Here is a 21,440-nt window from a genome sequence, read left to right on the forward strand (position 1 = left end):
TTCTGTTGAGTGAGCCTTTCAACTGCATATTCTTGGCAAGGCAGACCAACCTTTCAGTCGATTCTGCAAAACGAAATTGCTAAGACAACCAACAATGGCGGATTTAATAAGATGGTATCAATGCTTTTTATGCTTTGATGGATGGGCTGCCCTTGTGAGGAGATGCTGCCAAAGTACAGGAAGGCTCACGAGCTCATTCTTTGCAACTGGCCTTTTTCTTCGCAGCAGAGAAAGAGCAGTGATTCGCTTTAATAATGGGATTAACTATGGCCAAGTATCTGCACAAGAATATCCTCTTTCAAAACCAATGTACTGAACAATTCTTGCTTCCCCACATGATATTTTTTTTTTTAAAAGAGAATTTCAGCATCCGAGAATCTAGCGTCTTTACAAATCAAACTTGAATACTGCAACAGATATTAATCATGAACCAATGGTATAAATGGCATTGGGGTTCAGAAATAGTGCTTAAAATACCAAACATGGAATCTATAGGGGCAATATATATATAATGTATGTGCAGGAAGGGATCAGACCTTGTCAACACATTTGCTGTCACAATTTTGATAGGCGACTTTATCTCTCTTCTAGTTGAATGTTCAATCCTTCATTATTAGAAAAACTCAATCAAAACGTTCTCTTTCTTTACTCCATACTTTGCTTCACATCCGATGAAAAAAGATGGATAATGGGCTATATGCTATATATATATATATATATATATATATATATATTTACCCTTTTTTTATTTGGGCATTATCTTGAGCATATAGCGTTTGAATTCAATTTCCTCCAATTTATTGCACGTCTTGACTACCGACGCCTTTTACTATCAATGGTCAAAGCTCCTTTCAGTCCTTGATGGCTCTTATGGACATTTTCGCCCTTACGCAAACCCTAAAGCCTTAGTCGTCCCTTGACATCGGATTTCCATTTTATTAAAATTTTGAAAGAATGGAGACCGGTATTATTCAAATACGTGAAAAAGTGGATTACATGAATAACTGAATTTGCTATGAATTATTCATTTAGTGACAAAATTTTTGAGGATATAATCGTACTTTGAGCAAACAAAAGTACAATATGGACATTAATTAAGAGAGAGAGAGAGAATTGAGAGTGCGCCACAAGTGCACAGCACCTCTCTGTAACTCTGCCTCTCTCTCTCTCTCTCTCATTGCATCTCCCCAAACCCTCACCCCTAGGCTCTGCTGTCTCCAAACCCCTCCCCTCAGTTCACACTTAGGCCAGTGGCAGCGGAACCCTCCCGGAATACCGCCTCACCTCGCCGGTATACTGCCTTCCCCATCATGATTTAATGGGTCCCCCGACTTCAGCAGCTGTCGTCCTCCTGGCCTTCTGCATCTCCGCCATCTCATTCCTCCTCCCCACCGGCGAGGCCGCCCAAAACCTGCTGGAGGTCGTCTACCAGGGCTGCTCTAGCACCACATTCCCCAAGAATGGCGGGTTCGACCAGACGCTCACCTCACTCTTCAGCACCCTCACCTCGCAGGCCTCCCAAAGCCGCTTCTACAAGACCTCCGCCGGCTCCGGTGACCACGCCATCTCTGCCCTCTTCCAGTGCCGCGGCGACCTGAGCAACGGGGACTGCTCCGACTGCGTCAAGCGGCTCCCCGAAGAGGCCAACCGCCTTTGCGGCCCGACCACCGCCGCGAGGGTGCAGCTACAGGGGTGCTACCTCCAGTATACCGCTGGCGACCCCAACCAGGTGTCCGGCACTGAGCTGCTCTACTCCAAGTGCGCATCTTCGCGGGTGACAGATTCGACCTTCCTCCAGATGCGGCAGGCGGCCTTCTCCGACGTGCAGAACGGCATCCAGGGTGGGAGCGGCTTCTACACCGTCGACGATGGCGGTGTCTATGCTCTGGGGCAGTGCGAGGGCGATCTTTCCATCTCCGACTGCGGCGTCTGCTTGAAATCCGCCTTCCGGGAGATCGAGAATCGCTGCGGGGGGGTGAAGTCCGGCCAGGTTTACCTCTCTCGTTGCTACGCGACATACGCGTACTACCCCGATGGTGGCGCCGGTGGATACGGCAACTACGGCGCCGGAGGAGGTGAACAAGCTCATCCCTTTTTCTGAAGATGGGTGGGAGTGCTGTCTTTCATTTTTGGGGGGCTTTTTCCTGGTTCGCATAGCCGAACACAGCTTATCAGATGCTTTTTTGGGTTTGACGGCTTTACTTTTTTGGTGGTTTTCAGGTTCGTCCGGCCACGCGCAGCAGACGGGGAAGACGGTGGCAATTGTGGTGGGGGGTGCGGCTCTGCTGTTCTTCGTGTTCGTATGCCTTTGCTTTGTCAGGTCCCTCTGGAAGAAACATGATGGTGAGGAAATTTCGGATATGACTGCACGTCTCTCTCCCCATTGGCTTTTGATATCTCATTTTCAACTTTTTAGTGATAAGAACCTTATCTCTTAATTCTTCATTTATTTCTTGGGCATTCATGTTTCTTCAGATTATTGAGACGAGGAAGGTGAGAAAGGGACGCCGAGGACTTTGAGGTGTAATTGTGGCATCTCAGGTTCATTACAGAGTGAGAAGAGAAAGGATTGAAGGGCACAAGTTTTGGTATTTATATTTGATGAAAAGCACTAGGGGAATGATTGATATATTGTAGATTGTATTCTTTTGGAAGATCTTGTTGTTGGGGGAGGAGAGAGTAGCAGAGAAGAATGAAAACGCTTCTTTTTTCATTTCAGTGGGTGGATGAACATCTGGGGTTCCCCGTTGTCTCACTCTCTCCGGAGAGCGGCATCAATAACAAGTGTTGCAAATTTTGTGGCCTGAGAATCTTGTTAATGTATATGAATCCATCTTCTCTCTCTCTTTCCTCTCTGTAAAAATTGGTTTTTAGCCTTTTCTTGTATGTGGTAATTCGTTTGTTTTGCCCATCGAGGTAAAACTTCCGAAATGGAAGATTGCTGTATCATACAACCTACTGAATCTCAAGGTGGCAGTTAAAATTGCAGCATCTTTTTATAGCACAGATTGGCGCAACTGCAACCTGCCTTAAAGGCCGTCTTTTCACAGCAAAAAGCATTCAAATTTTAAATTTTTTAATCTGTTCTTCCTTCCCAGACTAAGAAAGCTTAGTGTGAAACCGATTGCCACCTTTCTTAGTTGCTTAGATTATACGAAAAGAGAGGAAAAGATTGATCAGATGTATTTAGCTCCTCCTTTCGTATGTTGGTTGTCTTTTCCCCTGAAAAGGAAGCTCGTTATTTAATTGTGACCATTCGCAGGAGCTCACCATTTACTGCACTATGGTGCCTCGCTGATATGTGGGGCTTTTTTCCTGACTTCTTAATAAATTATTTTCTTCTTTTTGGATGCTGTAAAGGGGTTCTTCGTTTTAAATAAAATAACATAAATGGTGATGAAGGAATCATATGATACATTGCCTGTCATACAAGTTTTTCCTTTTAATATAATAAGAGCATGTTATTATTATAATTGGCAGTTGATTATGATTAGAGTAACAAAAGAATGGACTTCAGATGTTTGGAGTGAATTGTCAATCACAACACAGTTTTTGCCAAAGGGGAATGTTGTCGCAGTGATGGCAGGAATGCAATAGGTCAGAGTGTTGGGTTCGAATTTTGAACATCTTGGTTCTATGTTTCCGCAGTTTTGTTTTCTCAACAATAATTTGAATCTCACGGACCCACAGGAGCGTGGGCTGGAGATCCGGATATGATTCTTCAAAAAGCATCGCGGGGAAAATTACCAAATTTTATTTAGAATATTTGAAAACAACCAGCGTGCCCTTGCCTGCTTAAATCCAACGGTTGAGAGCTAACAGTACTCTCGTCTCGTGTTTGGTCATCTGTCAAATCTCTCTAAAGAGCTTTTCGCCATCCCACCACCTTTGTCTCCTCCCTTGCTTCTCAAATCTCAATACAAGTAGTATTGCGCTAAAGTACCCATTATAACGTCTATTCATTTAAAAATATGTATATAATTGATGGCCATCGTATGATTTCAATCTGTGTTTCTTGGCAGTGTGGCGCAAATTGCGTTTTAAAAAAAAGAAACTCGAAAAAAAATGTGATAAATTAAATGGCCGTTTAAAACTTTTAAAAAACCCCAATTTTTGAAAAAAAAATAAAAATGAAAAAAAAAACATGTTTTTAACTAGTTTTTAATGTGTTTTTTCGTTTTTTCCTTTTTTCAAAAATTTTTAATGCCAAACAGTTTTTTTTATATTTTTTATTTGTTGCAAATCTGCTTATTTTTTATGTTTGTATTATTAGTTTCTCACTTATTTTATTTTATTTCAATTTTTAGTTTTTTAAAATTTTTAAAAATTTACCTTTTTTTTGTTTTTTTTCAAGTTCATCATGCCATTTAAAACTTCGGACTATGCCTGCAAAAGTATGAGCACATTAAAAGATAGAAAGATAGGTGATGGAAATCCAAAATTTCTTTGACAATGTAATTCTGCAGTTGTTGTATGCTTGTATAACTTTTTTGGCAATGTATCGGGTTGCATGCTACAGATGGCAGGAAAATTTCAGTTATATATATATATATATATATATATAGTTATTTTATGAAAGTTGAGATTATTTACATTCAGTTTGTTAACATGTGAATGAATTACATTCCGATTCATGAGCTTGTAATGAACACATACATGGCTTTTGGTGTAACAAGGCAAAGAATACATATAGAAACAATACTTGATCGTTAAAAGAAAAAAAAAATCTTCTAAATATTGCATCGGATGTTAGATTTGGATTTAGACATCGTACGGTAAGGGGAGAGCCAGAAAATTCAAGTTAAAATGCACTAGGTATAAAAAAATTTGATTTTTAAAGGGCACCATTATGTAAATGAGAAAATTTTCTTCTGTTATGTAAATGAGAAAATTTTCTTCAAATATAAGTATGAAAATGATAATTTTTTGTGTCTGTGTGAGCAATGGTCTCCATTCTATTGGAGGAATAGCAGAACAGGACACGGTGTCCTGTGAACACCGCGTTCTCTTCCTGGCAGCAATTGTCTTTATAAAATAATAGTGTGAAAGTGCATGAGAAAGTGTTATACATCCACTTCATGCCTGTCTCATTCAATTAGGGTTGTGAACGAGTCGGGCCTAAGACCAGAATCTGGTCATTTTTTTTAACCTAACATTAAGGGACGTAGCATAGCTGCTCGACCTAAGTGTGGCACTGATAACATGTCCTTAGTTTGGTGTTCCCATGAGTGTTACTTTTCCATACTATAATTCAAGTTGACGGGTGTACCGTGGAATCACTTACGTCCCAAAGCAGCACTGAACCTTGGGGGGTAAGAGAAGGAGGTGGTTTTGCCTTTGGAAAACCACCACTTAGCTATACCCAGTTTCCGTCCAACTCCATTCGAGGTCCTAAAGGGGGTGTTTATTGATAAAAATTATTTTATTTTTCGAAAGGAAGTGTTATGTGGATGTATCTTTTAAAAATGAAGCGGATTCATAAAACTATTACCAAACAAAATGTGGTAATAATTGTCGGCATTTCAATGTTTACATTCTACATAGATAGATGGGTCGGTTTCAAAATCATATTAAAAACTAAATCCAGATCCAACTGGCCTCAACATGTTAACTATATCCAGCATTTACATGCATCAAAATCTGCATCTTTAGCCACAAACACTGATTCGCATCCGAGTTTTACTACCAAATCTGACTAAACAGATATGGATTGGCTCCAAGTAAAGCTTCTGCCTAGGAATTTTTTAATGGATAGTATCTTCTATTTACTTTAAGTTTTTTTTTTCTTTTTTTTAAATGTTGTCGGGTCCTTTCTACGTATTGGAAGTAATGGAGCATCTGGTGCTGCAATTTCAGATTAATAAATAAAAAGACAATCCGTGAGCATTACAAGAAAGGTGCCCTCGATTTTCAAAGGCATCGCATTGACGTTTGTCTTTTGTAAATGTCCTTAAAAGGGCAGATTCCCACCTCGGAATTCCTTCACCGGCGTTTGGATTCCGGCCTCGAAAGCCCCGGGCAGGGAAACCATTTCCCAAACTCGAGGCAGACTCGAATTCCCCTTGGAATCTATCAAACGCCGTGCCGCAATCTCATGACAGCAAAGGGCGCAAGAACAGACTGCAGCTTCTTTGTCTCGACGCAGCTCCGAGAGAATCCATTCATGGAGTCCGGCTGGAGGTGGTAGGTGTCTGCCACAGGGCCTCTTGGGCTCCGGTGGGTCCTCCCGCCGATTCGAATTTGAAGAAATACAAACCAGAAGCACGTGAAGAGTGAAGGAAGAAGACAAACACCACTAATATTATAGATTAAATATAAGCGAAATCAAGCCTTCTTTGTACATTTCGGATTTCATCCACTTGGAAATCTAGTGAAGAGTAAATGCGATTTGGACTATCCAGCACCCCAAGCCTGTATATGAATCCAGGCAGGAGACGCGACCTGGATTTGGATCTACTGGGTCCAAGGTGGAACCAGACATTTCTATAGCATGTCCTAGTTATTCATTTTAAATGGATATCTGGTATCCAAATTCGATAGAATAGTTCTGGGTTGGTGTACTACTTTCACATCTGTTCTAAACCCAAATTGTTGTGCCAAAACTGGGTCTGATTTTGATATAAGGGATCTGCATGTGGTCCAATAATCAGCTTCAGTACCAGCCAATATGTTGAGATTTGAGAGACGGGATGGTGGACCAGAGAATAAAGTCTTAGCCTCAAAAGGTGTTCACAAAAAAATTCCTATTTAGTGTTTGAGTAAGTTTGTCATTTTCCCAGGGATAGCGGCTTGGTTTGATCGTGGGTTTGATGCTATTTATGACTTTGTCAGTGTCCCCTAATGCATTACAAATTTCACTATCTTTTGGGGCCATTTGGCATGAGGAATACTCTGTGAGTGTTTCATGAATCTACCCCAGAAATTAAGGTACATTCAATGTGAACTATTTGAAGAACTGTTCATGAATCTGACCCAGTATTTTCAACTGACGTTTAGTTGGAGAAAACTTATTTGGCAGGAAAACAGGAAACCACTTGAAGACCTTCTTGCCTAGACTGGAAGATGGAACAGATAATAAAGTCTTATCTTCACAAAATTTCTTATTTAGTGCTTGTGCAAGTTTGCCATTTTCCCCAGGAATGGTGCTTTGATTGCATGTTTGATGCTGTTTTTAATTTTGTCAGTATCCCTCCCGGTGCTTTCTCAACCTTTTGAATACTTGGCTATTAATCGAGGCACAGAAAGCAAGCTTTGTATCCTATGGGAATGAAGGATTTGGCGGGAGTTTCTGTTCACCTTTAGGCGAGAAAATACTCCTCCTGCTCACTTAAAATACTTGGTAGTTCTTTTTGTTTTCCTCCATAAACCATAGGCTGTTGACATATGGATGCCCACTTGATTGGCTACATTTTTTGTATGCTTAATAGCTGCTACCTTCCATTCACATATTTGCTTCAGCATTTCAGGTTAGATGCGCTTTTGATTCGACGCCATACCTCGTGAAAGAGCATCTTACCTGAAATGGTGAAGCATAATACATGAACAGACGTTGGTAGCTATTCAGAGGAAAGAATACTGCCAGTTAAGTGGGCATGCATATGTCAATAGCCCATAGCTTATGGATGAAATCTAAAAGAACAAGTAAGTATTCAAAAGGTAGGGAAAGCACTAGAGGGGGCACCGACAAAGTTAAAAATAGCAGCAAACACGAGATCAAACGGATCTGGGAAAATGGCAAACTTGCACAAGTAGGAAATTTTGGTAAACCCTTGGTGAATCTAAAAGTTTATGCTCTGGTCCCTCTTCCAGGCTAGGCCAGAAGGCTGTGCCTTCAGGTCCGGTTTCCGGTTTTCCGGCCTCCTTCTCCAAGATCAAAAGTAGAAAGTCCGGGGCTTCCGGTTTCGCAGAGCTGGAATATTGAGCAGTGTCTTATAGATGGAAATGAAGAATGCTATTTGCTTTTAGTAAACTCTGATCACATCTATGCGACCGGTGACATTTACTTAATTTGGAGTTTGAATTTAATTAACTTCAAACTCGAATCGAGATTAAGACACATTCAAACTAAGGTTCCAAGTATGTACCCAAAAAGTAGCTATTTTTTATTTTTTAACTAGATTGTAAGTTCTTTGCATTAAAGGTTGTGCCTTTTGGTGGAACATTTTTTCTTCAATACTCAGCCTTTTTTATGTTTGGAGAACGAGATTGAAAGTATTACTTCCCACGGCAGATAAACAAATCTTACCTTCTTTATCAGAATGATGTTTCCGTTAATTTCCAGCAGATCTTTTGTAATTTTAAACGTAACTTTATGAGTTGTGCGAACTTCATCTTTCCTTTACACATCTGAAGAGCATTTATTCATTCCCAAGGTGTTTGAATCTTCAGGGGCTTCAACTCTCTGTCCTGCTACGTCATGTACCTTGAGAAGATGAGAGATTGGGTGGGGGCTTCGACCATATAAAGTCAGTTTTAGAACAAGTGTTTTGACATATAGAGTCAGTTTTTGTTACTCACATTTATTATTGACAGGTCAATTTAAGGATGAATATAATTTCCTTTAGGTTATTTTGAGTGTAGTGTATACTTCATTAATATCCTTGTTCAGAGCCTCTCGAAAAGAATTAGAAGATCCAAATTCCACTTGAACCAAATGGAAAACACCCTATATGAACACAAAGATTTGAAACAATGGGCTCTCCATCTCTCAAGTTTTTAGAGAATTTCACTGTTTATTGAATGATAGTGGATCAGCTAAAGCTATACCAATGTGTGGGTGGGTAATTGGACCAACTCGCTTCATGTGTTCAAAGCTGAAAACCAAATCAAATTTGGATCGGGATTTGACTGTAGCCTGAATTGCCTCTCGAATTGATTATTAAGTGGAACCATATTTCTAACCTAAGCAATCAGATAAGTGTGATGCAGGGAAATTAGCGAGAAGAAGCATTCAAACACAGAAAAATGGGAGATCAAGAACCTTTTCCTTTTCAACAAAGATGCACCATACCACCTTGCATATTTACTCTGAAGCCTGCTTCCCCTTTCTATGAACATGAATTTAGAATGTGTGTTTAATGCTTGCATTTGAAGCATCTATGCTTCAGCACATGGAGTGCAACCTTATGCATGTAATTTATTAAATCACAAATAAAAAAACGGATCTGACGATTTGGAACAAAGAAGAAGCAACTCTGTTATAATTTATTTCAGGGTCTCATATGGAACCCAGAAATTTGGGTCAACACATTGATTGTATTGTGCATATGAGCACACACACACACACACAAATACGAAGCAATTGAAACGTAGACTTGCAGCGAAGCAACTCAAGAACATTAAAATTGGATAGTGCACAAAATTCGCAACGGAAGCCCGTCATCGAAGCGTAAAACTACAGTTGGCTCACCGATTATATTCTTTATGAAATTCCACCGAACCATGTGGTCTCCTCCAAGAATCTACCGTCCAATCACTTGGTTTGATCAAGTATGTCTTCATAGGTTGCTTGAACAGATTAATTGGGTTCTCTAATACAAAGAATAGCCACCTCTTTCATCTTAGATCTGTAGACAGAAATCCTGTAGCTTGGGGAAGAATTAGTTGAGTCCCTACTCATAGTTCAGCAAGTAAATACAGGCAACTCAGGTCGCTCAAATTTTTTGTGTTCTTTTTCCTCAAACATAATCGTTTAAAGGAAAAGCAAGTTCCTCCCATAACATTAACTTGAATTTTGTTTCCATTCATGCACTAAATCCGCAAAAGCAAAGAACGAACTAGATGGCTCTCGGTCCCCAGTCCAACACAAAAGTTTCAGAACTCTAGCTTCTCTCAACTACAAAACTTATGAATTTATGCTTTTAAATTGTAACTGCCTAAGTTATTATAACTGGCATAGCTTGCAACTCTAAATCAAAACTCTCATTTGGTGGAGCTACCCAAGTTTTGACAATTCCCATTCGAGTGTTGCAGAGATTGAGGCCAAAAATTCATGTCAATCAAAATAAGTATGGCCGTGTTTCAGCTGAGCTTTGGCTAAACATGGTGAAGCGCAAGCTGGCAAATCATTTCCTAGGCAACTCCGGATACACCACCAAGCCGCCAAATTGAGTCTGCCAACTACGCTCATGGATGCTCTCTCATACATCGAGCTATTCTGGCAGATTGATATGCATATGGAAGATGGGTTATCCAAATCACCCCAGAAAAAGTCCCTAGGATATCAATGTGTTGGAATTTCTGCAGTGATGGTGCTTTCTGTTAACTGATTATGGCAGCAGATCCAGTTTCAGGTGCTTTAAGATCGTTGACGATGGTAGAAAATTTGTAATTGGTTTTCTCTTAACAGAACGTTAGCTTAGAAGACCCTGCATCAACACTAAGCTACAGAAATTTCGCTGCTAAAGTGAAACAGAGTAATTTAGTGCAATTCCCTATAGTTTTGTTAATAATAAAATGATGAAGAACTTCTTCCTTCATAGCAAATAAAAATGATTCAACACAAACAAACCAAGCAGGTAACAATCAACATAATACACAATTATACATCAACACCCTGATTCCGCAGAAAGCAATCGATATTTAAAGAAAAACAAGTAAATTATTTTCATTCGAGTAAACAACAGAACAATTATACCCAACAAGACTCACTCCAAACCCCGTAACTCCCTCGAAGGCATAAACCCCAAAATGTTGAGACCCAAATCCCGGATGATCAAAAGGGGGTCCCCATCAGCCATGAAATCAAAGGGCAAACTCCATAAGAAAGACAACAAAGTCAAGAACTGCATCCTAGAAACTACGAAGAAGACAGAGAGCAAGGAAAGGCAGTGAGGTCGAAGTGATCACTTGGGCGGGGGCATCATCGAGGAAGGGGCGCCAAGAAGGCTGGCCTGCTGCAACTCGAGCTCGTTCATCTGCTGCTCCCGATCCATCTCGATGATGAGCGGGACGACGATCACGAGGAAAGTAGTGCCGGCGATCCAGGCGGCTTTGCCGGTGCTGCGCAGGAGCTTCAGACCGCAGACTGCCGTCGCCGACGCCGCTTCCTTCCCCTTCTGAAAATCGGCGACTGCTGGATCGAGCTTGACACTCTCGCCACCACCCCTTCGTTTGGGTCCGCTCCTCCTCCCCACCGATTGAGCGCCATCTCCTCCTCTCCTTCTACGCCCCTGGCTCTCTTCCTCCTCCCCGAGCTCGTTTTAGGGCACCGACTGCGTTTCCAATCAACGGTTCGGTTATTTTGATCATCGAACCGAACCCAAATGTCGAGTTCGTATTCAGAAATACTCGTTTCAAGACCAAACTTTCTCCCATAATTCCTGAAAGAATCCTCTTTGTAAAATTATTTCCCCCTTCCCATCGGCTGGATTCTTTTAAACAAAACCAGATCTCCGTTTAATGAAACGGATGTTAGCAACCATTTTGCATTTGCGTTGGATTAGAAGCCGACTATACCTGATTATAGAAAATTTAGTCCGACTTGGTAATATATGATTCTCGTTTGAATCCGAATATGATAATCCAATTCAGATTAAATAGATTTTCAAACTGGCAATATTTTTATCACTATTTTTTAAGATGCCAAAGAAAACGGTGGATCGAGGCGTTTGATAGCTTCGGATTTGAGATCTTTAGGATTTGAAAATCATTGATTTAAGATTTGATTCTCCCCTTTCTGGTCTTAAATCATACCTTTTTTCAATACAAAAAAGTAAAATAACAATCTTAAGTATGGATCTTAAGTCTGACCTAAGATCTTTAGTTTGATGAACCATGAATTTTACCACGGATCTTTTCTTACACCGGTAAAAGCATGTCTGGCTTAGATATACATCTGATCCATGGCTTTCAAATCTAGATTAATTAATTACTCAGGTAGCCCTCAAGAGACCTCTTGCAATATTTGAGAATGCTGAAATTTTAGCCCAATGATCCCTTTTTGTTATTAAAAAAATATATATATGCCATCAAGTCCAATACAGTCCAATGTAACTATAATTAGGGTTGCACAATGAGTGAGTCCAGAGGTTGGGTGGGAGCTCCGACTTTTCGCTTGTGACTTTCAGCTTGTAACTTTCCGCTAAGTGGCGGGTTTCCCCTGCACACCTGAAAACTGCTTGTAGAAATTTCCGATCAAACTCTCTGCTTCGGCGATCTAACAGCTCCTTTGTGCTCAATTTAACGGTGTCCTCTTCCTCCTAAGACAGAAAATCATTGAGTCCTTTGATGAAACAAAGGGCTGGAGACGAATTATTGTGAAAGGCAAATGAGAGAAAGTAGGAAATGAGGATGTTTTATTTCTTTTGCAAAGTTTTGTCTATAGGTTGAACTGAATTGCGAAGAAAAGGGGAGAAAAAAAGGAAAAGAGAAGTTGGAACAAGCAAATTCTTCACAACTTGCCTAGTTTATGGTTTTGTATCGTTATTGACATATTCCTTCTGGCCTGTATCTTTCAGTTAATGGAATTAGTCTCTTCCCTCTTCTCTTTGTTGTGGTGGGATTCAGCCTATTACTAACATCAATATATACTTTTGATGAAGACAGCCAATTTCTCAAACAGTTAAAATGTCGACATGCGCCAACAGTAAACATAGAAGAAAGGGCAGTCTCTTTCTTTCTCTGTCATATCTTTTTAATCTGGGTTCAAGGCCCTTAGCCTTACAGCACCAAGAAGGCCATCAACCTAGAAGGAAGGTGATGATGAATTATCCTCTTGATAGGGTTCTTGCTCAATGTTCAAAAGGCACGAATTAGCTCATTCTTTAGAATGACTGAATTTTTTGCAGCAAGAGGCTAATTTTTGAAAATTTGAACAATGATTGAATTTTTAGCTCTTTTTCATATCTTAGTAGCTGTTTGGCACCAGTAATAAATTGTTATTATTTAGTGAAACTGTTCAAAAACTATGGTAGATTCATGTTACCTTGTAACATAGTGTACCATGAATCTATCCCAATCTTTTGGGCAAAACCACTGGACAGTAACAATCAGTTATGGGTATAAAACGGTCCCTTAAGTATGCCAATTTATCATCATCTTTCTTCCAAGTTGATGCCAATTTATCATCATCTTTCTTCCAAGTTGATGACCTTCTTTTGTGCCCTAATAAGGGCCTTGAAGACAGGGAAAAGAAAGAAACTGTCCTTCAATCTGTTTACTGTTGGCGCATGCCGACATTTTAACTGTTTGAAAAATTGGCTGCCCTCGTCAAATTGAGGTGCGTATTGACGTTAATATTTTCTATTCTTCCAAAAAAATGGAAAGAAGAAAGTTGGGATTACCAGTAGATGAACTTCATCTCCTCAGTTCCAACACCACTGTTTAGCAACACAATAATAAAGGAAAAGAGAAGAAGGAAGATACTAACTCCGCTAGCAGAAAGATATTGGCCAGGCATAAAGAAAAAAAAATATGTCAAAAATAATACAAAACCATAAACTAGGCAAGTTGTGAAGAATGGTAGCCCCACTCACATTTTTGCTTGTTGCAGCTTCTCTTTTTCCTTCTCCATTTCCTTTTTCCCTTTCTTTCACAAATCCTTCGACATAGACAAAACTAAACTTTACAGAATAAATAAAACAACCTCATTTCCCACTTTCTCTCACTTGCCTTTCACAATAATTCGTCTCCAGCCTTTTCTTCTTTCTGGGTTGGAGGTTTTCTTTTGTTTCTCAAACTCTAACCCAAGGTCGCGTCACCTTGGAATTGGCTGCCTTGGTCTCCCGCACGTCCTCTCTATTTATAACTTCCCGCCGGAGGGAACTTTCCTTCGAAATAGATATAGGACTAAATTTCATCTCGGAAGTCGTGCCACACACTAAAACCCTAATTTCCTTCAAAATTTAGGTGAACCTGATACATACAAGCCATATTTCATACATATTTGACATTTTAAGCACTATTTTGCTAGGAAATATGAGTTGATTGATAACAATTGATATGAACCTGAATAATCCGACTTCTAAATTTGAATTCTGAATATGATCCTTGTCCAACTTTTATGTTTGAAATCCTACCAGACAGTAAACATAAATAAAAGCGGATATCTGAGTCCAAATTTATATATCCAAATCGAAATTTGAGTATAATAGTGTAAAACTCTGTGCATGAAAGCAATATTTATATTAGGATTGGTCTGTCCAAACCATATGAAATATCAGTGCGGCTAACATAAATTCAGGGTATAGTTTGATCCATATCAGCATACACCTTAGTTTTTAAGGATTCCATTGTAATTTGGAACCTAAAGCGATTCGAAATCTAATACTTAAATGCATTTGACATTTTGGGAAAATACTCTAACCTATACAGCAATTATTGGTTGCTCTCATTTATTGTATATGGCTCAATTTAAGGATGAATCTCTTATAACTATATAGTATATACTTCTTTCTTCAATATCTTTGATCTAAGACTTGATGAAAAGATATAAATGCCAAAGTTTCACCTATACCACATAGAAAACACCTTATATGATACAAGGATTTGAGGCTGTGAGCTCTCTCTCTCACTGATCGGCTTCAATTTTCTAAGAAGTTGCATTGACATTTAGGAATGGCATTCAATCAGATTTGGTTTTAGATAAATATTTGATCCCTTTATCATTCGGTCTTAAATAAATATCTAATATTCAAATTCATACATTTTGAAAAGTTAACCATTAACGTATCTTATGCGGTTCGGATTCAGTTGTTTGTTTAAAAGTTACGTTTGAAATTATTCGTAAATTTAAAAGTCAGATCCGAGTCATATTTGGATTTTCATTTTTTAAAGTTGTATTTAGACAGTGTGCAAACTTTTCTTCATTTGTATCGATTTCGAATATGTGAACATCCAATGAACCATATAGTCGGTTTATATATGGGCTGCATTTTTTACATTCCTAAATATTTTACATATGCGAATCAGATCTTTGACATCCTTAAATATGGGCTGAATTTTCAAAATATCCTGATTTTGGTGGCAGGAAGTATAAAAGAAAGTGTTTCGGGATATAGTTTGGTTAAAAAGTATAGCCTTGATAATGCGTTATTACTTTATTATGGTAACTTTAAACGTTAAACGTTAGGCTATCTATAATTTTTGTGTACCAGATTCGCAATCTATTATTCACTCCTTTTTCCTTAAATGTTTTTTGGAAAATAGTTTTTGCCATAAACGAGTTTTGGCAAAACTCATCTAAAAGCTTGTGAAATGGTATTTACGCCCTCTAAGTCAGTCAAAAAACTTTCACTTGGTGAAGAAATCAAGCTTTTGACAACTACAGTTCCAAACTTAGCAATAGATTGAGGCCAATTATATCTGCTTGACACACAGACTGCTCGCATGAGTCAAACAAGCAAGGCCATTAAATCATTTCCTCGGCAACTCTGGACAAATCACCAAGCCACCAATTTGATTGCGTCTGCCAACCATGTTCATGGAGACCATCCCATGCATTGAGCTACCCCATGGGCTGTCCAATACTCCAAGTCACTTCAGGTGAAGTCCCAAACATATCAATATTTGTGAATTCCTGCGGCCATGGCGGTCTCCGGTGTCTAAACACGGCAGCGATTGCAGTTTCAGGTGTTTTTACATCGTTGGTATCGGTAGAAACAATGTCTCACTCGTTTTGCCGAAGCAACCATTGGCAGTTCGGCCACAAACTAAAGATTAAATGGTATCAATAACTAAACGAAACAACCAAACATGATTCGACATTGCCAAATTAGCACTAATTATGTTCTGCTTATCTAATCAACTATCGGCTTCCAAGAACCTGTATCAACGCTATGCTACAGAAATTTTCCTCAGCCCACAGGCGCTAGTAGAAGTGCAACAGAATGATGTAGTGCAACTCCCTGTAATTTTTTCCATAATAAACTGCAGAAGAACTTACTTCCTCAACAAAAAATAAAACGATTTCCACAAGAACAAACCAAGCAAGTAAAAAACACAGAAATGGGCACAGGCACAGGTATACACCCAAATCCTAATTTTACAGAAAGCAGCCGAGATTTAAAGAAACACTTCTGTCATTCAGGTAAACAGTACTCAACAACTATACCCAATAAGACTCACACGAAACCAGCATTCCCTCGAAGGCTTCAACCCCAAACCCTAGATACCCAAATCCCGGCAAATCGAAATCGACCTTCCCCAGCCAACAAGGGTCCCCAACATCAGCTGTTGAATCAAAAGGCAAACTCCAGTCAAGTACTACATCCTAGAGAGAAGACGGTGTGCAAGAAATGGCAGTGAATGTCGAACTGATCACTTGGGCTGGGGCATCATCGATGAAGGGGCGCCGAGAAGGCTGGCCTGCTGCATCTCGAGCTCGTTCATCTGCTGCTCCCGATCCATCTCAATGATGAGCGGGACGACGAGCACGAGGAAAGTGGTGCCGGCGATCCAGGCGGCTTTGCCGGTGCTGCGCAGGAGCTTGAGGCCGCAGACAGCCGTCGCCGACGCCGCTTCCCTGCCCTTCTGAAAAATCAGCGACTGCTGGATCGAGCTAGATACTCTCGCCACCACCCCCTCGTCTGGGTCCCCTCCTCCTCCCCGCCGATTGAGCGCCATCACCTCCTGAACCGCTACACCTCGTCACCTCCTCCTCTTCCTCCCTCGGGTCGTTTTAGGGCGCCGACCGCGTCTCCGATGGTTCAATCGTTTTTATTATCAAACCGAACCCAATGTCCAGAATCCAGTTCGATTTTTTTTTTTTTTTTTTTTTTTTTTTTTTTTTTTTTTTAAGTTTTGGTTTCAGGACCAACCATTGCCTTACTTCCATGGACAACAGTCAAATTGCCTTAATTTCTATGGGTTCAAGTTCACTTATTGTACGTCTAAACCCATGAAAGTTTTATGCTTTTCCAAATTTCAGGTGAGCACAAGTACAGTATTAAAAAAAGATATGTTCTATTACTTATGTTCTTTGGTGGAGTATGATGCACCCTTCAACTTGAGTGTTGGGATCTCATATTTAACAGTTCAAAAAAATAGCACCGACAGAATTCAAATATGCTACTCCCCTTGAGATTGTTATAAGTTCAAAAACAAATTTGAGTTTAAGAAAAAACATCACTAACTTAGTGTTATGCAACCTTTATTTGGTGACTGCTAACTTAAATGAGGCTTGTTCTAGAAAATCAAAAGCGGGAGCATTCTTGAAATTTTAAATTTAAAATGTAGTCCCCGAATTTCCCTAGTCTGCAGACGGTGTCGACCGGATTCTTTTTAAACAAAAGTAATCTTCATTAATAAACTGATGTACTAATATTTGCATTTGCAACATATCAGAATCCGATTCTGATTAATACCTACATCTAATTGTAAACAAATCAGTTTGAACTTGGTGATTTTTTTTTTTTGTCGTCTGAGTCCGAATATGATAACCCAATTCAGATGAAGCATTCACTATTGGCCCATACTTATTGGCTCCTTGCCCATACATGACTGCATTTTTCTATTTTAAAATAACTTAAAATATCTTAAACTATCTTAATCGAAAAATATGTATAGCCCTATGCATATCGACTGATACGCCGTATCGGTGAGCAGGCAATATGCGGCATGTATACCGAACTCCGATTGGCAACAAATAAGTCGTCGTATAATGTGACTGATTAGCAAACCACATTGGGATATTTATCTAGTTGCTGCTATATATTCTTCAATAATTTTATTTGAAATATTGACAGATCAAAATAACTTTAAAAACTGAAAGATAATAATTCTGAAAAAGAGGGAAAATGAAAAACAGAGTGATGCCCTTCATAGTCACAGGATTTCGATATTTTCAATTGCTTAATCAACTTGGACTTGGGAAAATGCCTCACTAAAGATCGTGCCTTGTTTTATTATCGTCTAAATCTCACAACAAATGAGTCAACACCTCGTTAGAGACCGACCACGGGTCCACGCGTCGAGTGCAAATAGTATTAGTTTACCATGGGAAGTGGATAAAAGTAACCAAAACCAACTCACCATATCAAACAACAAGCGCACCTTGGTACCCCATTGAGCAAGCAATCACCTATTGAACAACCATGTTGGAGAAGGGAACCTGTAAATTACATATTTAACAGCATAGTTGTTCACATCCTACACACCCTTATGCCTACTTTGTGCGGTAAAGCCGTGACGACGTGATGTGACTTAAACTCCCACGAGGATAACCAAATAAAAGCAACAAGCTATATTAGAATGAAAATGGGTAGCACAAGATTCACCAAAGGAGCAATATTCTTTCCACTACGATGTCCTTTACGTTAAATTCCTGTGCCCGGAGAAAGGAAATGATTCACGCTATCCTTGGTGTCTGTTCCCCCAAGCAGCGGAATTCCATCATTCAGGTCACAGGATCTGGTTTCTCAGAAATAAAATTATATGATTTGCAGAAAATTATGAAGTAAATGTGGCAAATAAAACCAAAAAATACCTAGTTCTCCAGGTACTGTATCGGACCAAGCCTCGATGGGTCGTTCAAGTTGAACTGTTTAAATTGTAAAACCAATAAATTTAACCAGCATATTCTTCCGGTACTTCTAGCCAACCATAAAGCCAGTACAAATATAAAATAAAACGAAGCAATCCAATCAAACTGGCGAAATTGATGGTGGAATGGTTGAATTCTTCGAGGATGCAACTCAAGTGTCTTACGCTCCTCATTATTCCGCTTATCTTCCACGAATAAAATAGAAAAAATACATACAGAATTTCGCTGAATTGTCCTGACCGCATTAGTAAGGATAAAGGGTGATTTTCAGATCAACATAAAACTGTTCGGGGATGGCCATATATAGCCACATTGAGGCCAGGGGAAATACCACCCCCTCCTGACCTACTAGCCCAACTGGTCCCTTGCCTAGATTTCTAGCTTCGCAACTGCCAACAATCACAAGAAGTTCCTTCATTTTCCAAATACTGCCCAAGCTCACATTTCATGTTACTATGACAACAAGTGTGAACTCAGACCACCAAGATCTGCGAGGACAAAACCAAGAGAAAGCTCGGGCAACTGCACAGCAGAAGGTTTCCAACCACGAAGCTTTATAAAGACCACGTAATGATAGCTCAAAGAAACAGCATAGCAGAGGGTTGAAACTTAGGACCAGGTAATGAAAGTTCAGAGAAACAGCATAGCAGAGGGTTGAAACTCAGGACCACGTAATGAAAGCTCAAAGAAACAGCATATCAGAGGGTTGAAACTTGACCCCGTAGTCTTCGCATTCCCTTGCCACCTGCTCGCTACCTTTAACGGTGACTTCTCATCATATGTTAAGCAAATAACCACGTCAAGCTATTCTAAAGTTATAGTAAAACTTGATCTAATAAGTAATGTCAATAGTAAAGGCAACCAACTCCTTTTGATGTTCAATATTCAGCTTAACACACTTGTCCCATTGCATCATCTCATATAACAGAACAATTCTAGAAACTCATCTTGTTTCGGTGCACTTCAACAGAGTGAACATTTTAAAAGACAAGCATCCAGTAGGTCTTGAGGCTAAGAACATAACCATACTGGGGATCAAAGGGAGCGTTCATAATAGCGGCATAATAATTATCCTTCTGTAGTCCAAAGAGATAAACCGGCAACAACCTATGGGCTAAGAAGATATACGAATGAAAGAATAAGCAACTACAAAAGAAATGATATATGGCAAATATGTGGGGAAAAAGGTATGATCCGTAGTTTACTTCCTCTATGAGCATAATATTATGTACATAAGCATCTTTTAATCAGAATTTTTGAACAAGTTTTCCTCGACATTTATCAACAATGTTCAAGACATGTGGCAATACTAAAACTTAGTATGTTTGTAAATTTTATGACTAAGTATACATCAGGTCGGTATTTTCTTTTGTTCCCATAATCACTGACAACAGTAGATAATGCCAAATCCAGTCAACTCCACTCTTTAATTATAGTATCCAAGCATCACAAGTTCCTCAGATTTTAAGGAACTCACAAGCAATCAAGGAGATAGGGATACAGCCAATTTCACATAAAGATGTACTGCAAGCACCTTGCAGTTGACAGGATACAGTCAAAAAGTTGTAGCATTTCACTTGGATATCACAACTCAACTATTTTAGCTCCCAAGGAAAGCCAAAATGGACCGGAGAACGAACAAACGCTTCTCCATAATATTTTCCCAGTTGAGACATGCATCTCACTTCCTACAAGTGGCCAACATACCAAGTTTACCTAAATCAACAGCCATACTCCTCCATAATTGCTCATCTTGAAAAAGGTGAGCTTAATAGAACAAGGATACCGAAAGAAAATTTCGATTAACTCCAACCCAAATAGAAAGAAGAGATTTCTAGAATATCAACCAGGAGATATAAATGTGTACGTGTCTTCTTATTGATAACCATGGATGGCAGAAAACAGCATTCAAAGTTGGAGTAGTAGCCTATGTAGGCAAGACGAGAAAAGTCACTAAGGGACGTTTTGATGGTAGGGAACTCTAAACAAGCGATGCTTGAGAAAAACATGATATTTCAATAGAACGTGACCATCTCAAAACTGAAGTCTCATACAAAAATTTCAATATTTCTAACGCGGTCAACAACTCATGGAATAGCCTTTTGTCCACATAACGAGGGAAACGAAAGACACAAAATTGAAAGCATAATGAGAATAACATCACGACTTTCTGCTGTCCCTTGAAGTAAATAGACCCTCCCTAAGATGATGCAGTACTTGCCCTCTTCCTTGGAGCCGCTTCGGTTCCTAAAGACACAAATGGAAAAACAGCAAACCGTTCAGAGAACATCAGCATTTCGCTCGAGAGACAACAACAAAAACGCGATGAAGACTTGCCTTCTCTAAAATTGCTCTTGAACCGACGAGGCATGTGACGCAAGTACCGCATGCGGCCCGTCCCAGTCGTCTTCCTCCTAATCGCCTTCACGCTCCAGTTATCTACCGAGCGCAACACGTCAAAATTAATACAAAACAACAACAACAACAACAGCAACAACAATAATAATAATCGCGTGTGCCCACCGCAGCCATTGCCTATCTATCGAAGCTCTTCAAATCGGCACTTCCATCAAGACGAATAAGAATTGAAGCCGTGAAATGAACTCAACATCGAATCAAACGAAACAAGAAGGAGAAAGAAAAAAATGGTAGAAGAAGTAACTCACACTTGCGGATCCGGGCGGAGGGATAGCCGCATGAACCGCAGCGGCTCTTCTGGAGATGGAAACTCCGGCGACCGCATCTCACGCAGAGGGTATGGGTCTTGTTCCTCCTCTTACCGAAGCTCCCCGTTCCCTTACCCTACAAATTTTCCCAATCCAGCAAAATCAGAAATTCAGAGAGGAAGAGAAGGGAGGAGAAGGAGGGAGAGAGAGTACCATTTCTCCTGATGACCGCGCCTTCGAGTGATACCGGGAGAAGGATGGAGGGAAAGATAAGGGAGTTCCCAGAAACCCTA

General features: G+C 39.8%; 3 protein-coding genes and 1 pseudogene across 3 annotated transcripts; 1 reads left to right on the forward strand and 3 right to left on the reverse strand.

The window, feature by feature from the left end:
* Positions 1–1,102: 1,102 nt before the first annotated feature.
* On the forward strand, positions 1,103–2,844 carry LOC116265368 (plasmodesmata-located protein 2). Its single transcript, XM_031645935.2, has 3 exons — positions 1,103–2,075; positions 2,221–2,343; positions 2,476–2,844. Exons 1-3 carry the CDS (start codon positions 1,319–1,321, stop codon positions 2,481–2,483), a joined length of 888 nt encoding a protein of 295 aa, XP_031501795.1. The 5' UTR covers positions 1,103–1,318; the 3' UTR covers positions 2,484–2,844.
* Positions 2,845–10,580: 7,736 nt separating this feature from the next.
* Positions 10,581–11,209, reverse strand: LOC116266019 (mitochondrial import receptor subunit TOM9-2-like; annotated as a pseudogene).
* A 4,624-nt stretch (positions 11,210–15,833) lies between these two features.
* Positions 15,834–16,620, reverse strand: LOC116265332 (mitochondrial import receptor subunit TOM9-2-like). Its single transcript, XM_031645880.1, has one exon. It carries the CDS (start codon positions 16,561–16,563, stop codon positions 16,258–16,260), a length of 306 nt encoding a protein of 101 aa, XP_031501740.1. The 5' UTR covers positions 16,564–16,620; the 3' UTR covers positions 15,834–16,257.
* A 3,857-nt stretch (positions 16,621–20,477) lies between these two features.
* Positions 20,478–21,440, reverse strand: LOC116265333 (60S ribosomal protein L37-3-like). Its single transcript, XM_031645881.2, has 4 exons — positions 21,361–21,440; positions 21,148–21,283; positions 20,819–20,920; positions 20,478–20,728 (listed from the first exon to the last, which is right to left on the reverse strand). The coding sequence occupies exons 1-4, from the start codon at positions 21,361–21,363 to the stop codon at positions 20,682–20,684; spliced, it is 288 nt and encodes a 95-aa protein (XP_031501741.1). The 5' UTR covers positions 21,364–21,440; the 3' UTR covers positions 20,478–20,681.

The sequence above is a fragment of the Nymphaea colorata genome, chromosome 12 (genome assembly GCF_008831285.2).
Source record: "Nymphaea colorata isolate Beijing-Zhang1983 chromosome 12, ASM883128v2, whole genome shotgun sequence".
In the NCBI taxonomy this organism is placed as follows: Eukaryota; Viridiplantae; Streptophyta; class Magnoliopsida; order Nymphaeales; family Nymphaeaceae; genus Nymphaea; species Nymphaea colorata.